Source organism: Solea solea, chromosome 21, assembly GCF_958295425.1.
Source record: "Solea solea chromosome 21, fSolSol10.1, whole genome shotgun sequence".
Classification (NCBI taxonomy): domain Eukaryota; kingdom Metazoa; phylum Chordata; class Actinopteri; order Pleuronectiformes; family Soleidae; genus Solea; species Solea solea.
Window position 1 is genome coordinate 14,722,482 of NC_081154.1, and position 8,079 is coordinate 14,730,560.

Here is an 8,079-nt window from a genome sequence, read left to right on the forward strand (position 1 = left end):
GGGTCCTCACTTTGGTGAAATTTAATCAAAGAGTAAAAATGGCATAGAGCTTGAAGCTATTCCAAAGAAATGATGAGGTGAAAGCTAAACAGTGTTTTACTTACAAATATGGTATGAAAGGAAAGACGCCCAAAGCTGTTCCCCTGTGACTTCAGTAGCATTTGGTTGTTTTCTTTGTTCACTCATCTGTTATATACATGATCTTCAATTTATGGATTGCAGACTAAAAATTATAAACCGTTACAAATTTAAAGAGTCTGTCGAGCTGTGTGCATCACTAAAAATAGAATAAATAAAATACTACAGTACATTTTAAATATTGATGGTAAAAAAAAAAAAAGTGTTCTGCCTGTTTACACAAAAAACAACTTCCAACACCTTGTAAACGAGATGTTTTGTCTATGTTTTCAGATCAACAACCCAGACATGCGGGTGCAGATCCTGAAGGACTTTATTTCATAACAATACAGTTATCAATCATAGTGCATTTCAATACATTCACTGCTATTTTCTAAGCCACCTGCATACATTGATAAACCATAAACACATGTTCACTAAACTAACAACTCTGCAGAGAAAGGCCACTTAATATCATGTTATAATGAAAACATGACCTGTGGCCTCCCCCTCACTTTAAAAACAGCTAAGACACTTGGTTGTAATGATCACATTATTAATTGTATTACACTCAACATTAAATTATATATTATATGTGCATAAGCTTGTTAAGTGTTTTAATTACAGTTCACTTTTTTTTTTTTTACATTCTTCCATAGCAAAACAAACACTTTTACTTTGAAATTCTGTGAAATGTGTTTTAAATTTTAAATCCCCCCGACCCCTCCAGGTCATTTGAGTTTGACACCCCTGTTATAGGAAATTTGTTTTCACAGTCTTGCATGTATATTGCCTCACACCAGCTTTTAACAGAAAAAAATGCTTGAGGTGACACACAAGTGTCAGTCAAAAGTGTTGGACACACCTGTATTGTTTTCTACTTTGTGGCAAATGCTACAGACATCAAAACACACATGGAATCATGTAATACACAAAAAAAGTGTTAAACAAACCAGAATATGTTTTAGATTTTTTGTGTTTCTGTGTTTTTGGCAAAACTGCTTCTGTGTGTGTTAGAGTTTATGAAGGACAGTCTTATCTCATCAGTTGTGTCAAACAGAGTTGTGTACAGTAAATAACACTAGTTGACTACTGTGTTAATCATGGCAAGAACTAATCAACTTCACATGATATCATGGTTCTTGTGGGAAATGTTATAGGAGAGAAAATCCTTATCATGAGTCCACTGATATCTAGGGGCAGGGATCACAATCTGGCAACCCAAAGGAACTGATCAACTATGTTAATATTAATATCTGTAAATAATAAATCATCATTACTGGCATTGGCAATTTATTTCATCCGTGTTACCGTGACAGTCTGACCAGTTGTAGTTATTACACAGCTGATAACAGGCACTCAGTGTAACTGATGACTAACTGATAACTCTGATTTGTGCAATAACCAACTAGCACGTAGATAAATCCCTACACGCATGCGCTATAACGACGCATCCCTTTAACTAAGTTACATTTAGTGAATGTTGGGTTATTGTGTTGTTAACTATTGAAATAACACCTTAGACTCCTTGTTATCTGCGTCAGACCTGTGAACCTCAGAGCCTCCCACTGACACGCGGAAACACACGGAAGTGAGAGCTCCAGTTTTTCCGCTCACTCGGGACTGAAAACGCGTCGCATGCATGTCAGTGTTTGACTGTCTGTTCACGTGTGTGTTGTATGCTTATGAGTTCTTCCCGCAGATAACTCAGAGCTTTCGTTTGCCTCTGAGACCAGCGTCCAACTCCCCCTGCGTCATGGCAGCGGCAGCGGAGGAGACGGAGGAGTGCGGCCGGAGAGGCGGCGGCGGAGCAGCGGCACAGGCAGTAACAGGTGATGGAGACTCGGAGGAGGCCGAGGAGTTCACCTGCTCGGCCTACTGCTCAGAGCTCTCCCGGCGGCAGAACGAGCAGAGGAAGACGGGGTTGTTCTGCGACGTGACGCTGGCGTTTTGCTCCGGAGGAGCTTCCAGCGCGGAGAGGGTCCAGACCCTGTCCGCACACCGCACGGTTTTATCCGCGGCGTCTCACTATTTCACGCTGCTGCTGGGCGGACACTTTTCCGAGTCTCAGTCTGCGCGCGTGGAGCTGAAAGCGTGGACATGTGAGGACGGACTGGACCCAGAGACTGTGAGGAGTGTCGTTCAGTTCATGTACACGGGAGAAATCACAGTCACCACTGCTAATGTGCACCAAGTGCTGGAACTTGCTGACAGGTGATATGAAAACAACAACAACACACAGTACATTCAGTGTGGAGCGGAATTAAAAACGTGTCACTTCCTTAGATAAGAGAGGTCTTTGTTTGTAGCGGTAAATAAACCACACCTTTGTCTGGATCCACATTAGATCCGCAGGTGTGATCACCTGTGGAACCTGACTTACCGTGACCCTTAAGTCAGGTTACAGAGGGGAAAGCACAGTAGAATGAAGTAAATACTTACTGGCTGAGTCCCATTTAGTTTACTCAGTTTAAGGGCACATGGAAGCTCACTGTCACACTCTCCTGACTTATTAAACTGAACAAAGCCATCATAGGAATACTAACAACACCTGTGCATGTCAAAGTGTCTGTTGTGATTAAGGTTTGTTTCCTATTCTATCAAGTCTACTTTATTTTACAGAGAAAAATAGTCAGCAAATTGTATTTAACAGAGAAATTAATTAATTAATTAATTAGAAAAGATCATTATTTGACACTAAAATCCTTTTAAAAGTCAACGGCCACACATCACAGAGCTGCTGTTTGTGGTCATGTTGTGTTTACATTCACCTGTTGGTGATGGTTTTGTTGTTTTGCATCTGTTTGTACCTGCGTTTGTTTTGCTCAGTGATTATTTTTGCATCTGTGGTTGCTTTGCATCTCTTGCTGCCATTTTGTGTGTGTTTTTGTGGCTCTTTTTCCCCTCCTCGTTCATCTCTGTTACATTTCCTTTTGTCTTGTTCGAAGGTCTCTCTGGGGTTACTTTGCAGTTTGTCTTTGTTGTTTTGGGGTCACTGTGCGTGGGTGCAGTACAGCTCTTCAGTAATCCACCAATGCGGTTAATCTAGGGCTACAATTAGCTTTTTGTATATTTAAAATGTATAAAATACAGAACTTTGTGTTCATATTGACTTAAAAATGTTCTTTGTCAAATACAAAGATCGTAGGAGTGATTCTGCTGGGAGTATGTGAAACTTTAGTGTCTCATACATGATGTTTATTTACCATACACGTCCATGTTGGACCCACTTTCCATTTTGCTTACAGTGTAAACAATGCACTGGAAGGACAACTCTATTGTTCTGCTGCACATGTTTGGGGCGTTGTGTGTCTTACGCTTGTGCTTTTTTATCATTACATAGACGTTTTTGACATCATATAATTGTTAACGTTATTATTATTACTGCTGCACCTAACTTGAGTAGTAAGCACAGATGTTCATGTTGGCTATATTTCATTTAGCTGCTTGAGTTAAATGACCATGTTGTCCTGGGACACTTATGTCATTAGCAATTTCACATGTTTTTCTTTCCGTGACAAGTCATAGACGGTGACATTTAATTACACGAGTAATGCAAATTAAAGGGCATTTTTAAGTAGTAGTTTGAGATGATTTATGTTCATGCAAGTCCAAGAAAGTACAAGCAAACACTTAGAGAAGGTTATAACCCATCAAGGTAGGGAATTCATGTGCTATGCATGTGTTATTACAGCTGTTTATCCTCTTTTGGATGTTAATGTTTCAGTGTTGTGTATTCATCCATTCTTAAAGTGAATGAAATTGCAGAAATTGTTAAGTGTGACACTTTTACTATGTGCCACTGACACATCGTCCAATCTTTCCCTCTCATACATCCCTGGTAACCATGATAACTTTGGCTTTTTGTCACTTCTAGGTTCCTCCTGGTGCAGCTGAAGACCTTCTGTGGAGACTTTCTAATGAAGAAGCTGAACTTGTCCAACTGTGTAGCCGTGCACAGCCTTGCTCACATGTACACCCTGGACCAGCTGGCCCTGGGAGCCGCCAAAACGATTAGGATGAACTTCCACAAAGTTATCCACAATGACGAATTTTACACACTGCCATTTCACCTGCTGCGAGACTGGCTGTCGGACTCAGAAATCACAGTGGATTCTGAACAGGAGTTGTTCGAGGCCATCGTAGGATGGGTGCACCAAAACACAGAGGAACGAGAGAAGCACTTTGAAGAGCTCTTTAGGCTTTTAAGGCTCTCCCAGATAGCTCCTACTGTCCTGACATGGGTGGTGAGAAAGGAGCCTTTAGTGGAAAATAATGCCTCTTGTCAGAAGCTGGTGTCTGACACCCTTGAGGCTCACGCTCTTCACTTGGAGGGCCTCAAGTCAGCGGATTTGGAGCTCTGTGCTTCCTACATGGCGGCGAACCAGCCACGTTTTGGCCAGATCATGGATGTAATCATGGTAGTGGGTGGTGTTTCAGAAGGTGGAGAGTACGTGAGTGAGTGTGTCGGCTACTTTGTTGCTGAGGACCGTTGGGTCAACCTGCCACACATTCACAACCACCTTGATGGACACGCCATCGCGGTCACGGACAACCATGTTTATGTGGCAGGCTCCATGGAGCCAGGCTTTGCCAAGATCATGGAGCGCTACAACCCAAACCTCAACAGCTGGGAGCAGGTCTGCAGCCTCAGCTCTCGCAAGCACTCCTTCGGCTTCACATGTGTCAAAGACGTATTGTACAGCATTGGTGGTCATGGAAACTTCAGTCCGGGCTTTAGAGATATTACAGTTTATGAGCCTGAGCTGGACAAGTGGCACAGTCTTGAGCCAGCGCCAAAGATACTTCGAGATGTAAAAACAGTAAGTGTGGAGGATCGCTACGTGTATGTAATGGCCAGGACCCCTGTGGACATGGACCACGAGGATGGACTGAGCACCGTGACCACTTGCTATGATACAGAAAGTCTCAAGTGGCAGGAAGTGGACTCCTTGCCGCTCATCGACAACTACTGTATTTTTCAAATGGCTGTCGCCTCTACTAACTTCTACCACACCGCTTCCTGTTGCCCCAAGAACTACAAGGTAACAGAACAGGCCGCTCAGCAGAAAACAAGCAGGAACATTTCCGATGATATCCTCGACAGCCTCCCTCCAGAGGTGCTTGGTATGGAAGGTGCTGCCATTTGCTACCTGGATGAAGACGTGTTTATCATTGGCGGCTGGAGGAACAGCAACAACATGGACAAGCAGTACCGCAAGGAGGTCTACCGTTACTGTGCTAAGAAGAAGCGCTGGATGCTGCTGCCACCGTTACCTCAGCCTCGCTGTCGAGCAGCAGCCTGCCACATTCGCATCCCGTACCAGTATCTGCGCGGCTGCCAGCACTACCCCATGCCCCTGAACCTGGCTCGTCAGCGGGACCGGATGCAGCAGATGCAGCAGCTCCATCGACGCACCCTTACTCTGCGGAGACAGCTACAGTCTCAGATCGAATGTTGAATCGGATGCTGTGCTTGGTCTGTGTGGTCTTGCCTTGTCTAGCACTTCATCCGCTGTTAGATGTGTTGTAATTTTACCCACATAATTATTCGTGTCGTGCTGTTTGCATTTACTGGGGTGAGGCCTTCACGTTCCTGTCGGGGATGTTTCAACAGGTTAGGCAAAGAGGGCAGTTACTCCGGGGCTGAGCGGTGCCTCCCAAGGATGTTAGCATCATAATTTCAGAGCAGAGCAGAATGAACCACAAAATGTCATTATGCTTCAGGGAGTCCAAACAAACACAAAAGAAAACAGTGAAGGCAAGAGGAGGAGGAGGAGGACGTGGAGAAAAACTGCTGTGCCAAATATTTAATTTGCTGCTGCTGCAGAAAAATGTGTTGGATATCAAGTTAAGGCAAACAACAGCAGGTGTGTCTGTTGGCAGGTACATCTTAAATGCTGTTTATTTCAGTTTAGTATCTTGACTTTTTTTGTTGAAGTCCCTTGAAATACCCAAGCTTGTTGGTTTACCAGGGTCTGAACCATAACATTATATTGAAAAAATGGACACAGCCTTGCTGTTTGTAGATGTGGATGTTTGTAGACAAATCACAAAGTAAGAATATAATAAATAACCACTAGTGGGCGACTCTGTTGACTGCAAAAAGAACTATGTTCGAATGGAAGTTCACGGAGATATGAGCCTAATTCTCACATGATTTACACTATCACTAAACATTTCCCTGACAAGTTAATGGTCTCAATCAGTAGTTTCAGGTGTTCTTCAAGCCTTGGTGTCAGTATAGTTAATCATGTTCTCATTTCATGGGCAAGGACGCATATCATGAGGCTACAAAGCGGGAGGTCAGTTTCTTATGGATTCGTATTACCACTTACCACTGTTCAAAAATGGCTAACTAAGTTTTTAGTTTAAAATTATCCTTATCATTTAGATCTCCATATTGCAGCATGATTTTACCCATTTTTACTTCACATCTTTAGTTTTAAATCTGTGGTTGATTGTGTCAAGATTCTCTGACATAGCTAAAAAAAAATGTATTGAGAAAAGCACACACATACTGTAGACCAGTATATTTTGTGATATGTCACATCCTAAGTCACTTTTAAACCTGCATTTTACATTCATTTTTGCACTAAAAATAGATTGCAACAATTCCACTGAATGTGGTTCAATTGAGTATGAATTTCTTCAATACTTCTACAAAACATTTTTGATTTCCCAGGTCATTGCATGATGTTTTAGTATATAGACTAAACAGAAACAAATATGTACAGAAGTAATTTTTCCTGTTGGCTTATGAATTTAATTGCCGATATTCTGTTAAATGTCAAAACAGCAACCAAAGACAGTGGCTTTGTTGAGTTTTTTTGTTAGATTAATATTGTTGTGTTTGTTCTGTATCTTCCTTTGACTAAGGGACAAAGAGTGCATGTTCGCACGTGGATAATGAACTGAGGAATAACTATGCAAGGTGTTTACTATGTTAAACCAGGAGGTTGTCATTGTTGCCAGCTGTAACTTGCAGTCAATTTGATTGCATTTCCTGCACCAAAGGAACCTGGATATTAACTTCCAGTGATTGTTTTGTAATCCACTTTGTTGCATAGTGTTGTGTGGACTGCAGTGTTACACTGTTACTGCTGAAATTGCTAGTGCCTGTGGCAATGCCAGCCAAATTTACTATAACTACGATCTAATTTTGTGATGTTAGTGAGCCTAACATATTGTGCATTATGTGACAATGTACCATTGTATGTATGGAGGTTTTTCAATAACATGAGCACAGACATATGCAGATATTGGCAGTTATATCACATGTGTGGCTCAGATTCAAATTCATATTTTTTTATTTGACATGACAATACATTAGATTCCATGTGGCCAAATATACTGTACATACTGTTTGACATGTCATGCATTTATATGTAAGAGCTGCAAGTGTGAAGACACTGCAATAAAAACAATGAAATACAGTTTGTCATCTCTGAATTAACTACTAGTAACACACACACACACATATGTATATATATATATATACTTACATACAGCCACAGCCAAACTGTTGGCAATTTTTTAATTCTTGCTTACATCATTGTATTTATCAGTTGAATTGTGATTTTTCTTAGTCTCTTGGCAGATGTCTTGTCACAACGAAAGACCTCAAATACTTTTATTTACAATACATTTTCTAAATAATAATTGAGAAAAAATTTAAATATCCAGAAAACAATGTAATAAGGCAGAATTAGAAACTTGTCTGGTGATTATTTATTTATTTATTTATTTATTCATTAGTATCAAAATCGGTGGATACGGGTGTTTTACCTTCATTTTCTAATTTAAAGTTTCTTGTAAAAGTTAATTCAAGAACAGACCTAACATTTTTGCAAAGCAAATACTAAAAAAATAAAAAATAAAAATAAAATAAAAATAGACATCCTCATATGATAAATGGGTGTTTGAGCTCAAGTGAGTTGGAGTTGAAGTTCAAATCAGGTA

The 8,079-nt window shown here is 40.9% G+C and overlaps 1 protein-coding gene across 1 annotated transcript; it reads left to right on the top strand.

The window, feature by feature from the left end:
* The first annotated feature begins 31 nt into the window (after window positions 1-31).
* On the top strand, window positions 32-7,553 carry klhl11 (kelch-like family member 11). Its single transcript, XM_058620692.1, has 2 exons — window positions 32-2,331; window positions 3,995-7,553. Exons 1-2 carry the CDS (start codon window positions 1,760-1,762, stop codon window positions 5,577-5,579), a joined length of 2,157 nt encoding a protein of 718 aa, XP_058476675.1. The 5' UTR covers window positions 32-1,759; the 3' UTR covers window positions 5,580-7,553.
* Window positions 7,554-8,079: the final 526 nt, after the last annotated feature.

Excerpts from the sequence above, each read along its gene's own strand:
- klhl11 (XM_058620692.1), top strand. The coding sequence starts at position 1,760 with ATGTCAGTGTTTGACTGTCTGTTCACGTGTGTGTTGTATGCTTATGAG. Across the intron at positions 2,332-3,994 it reads GTGCTGGAACTTGCTGACAG|GTTCCTCCTGGTGCAGCTGA; the intron begins GTGATATGAAAA and ends TGTCACTTCTAG.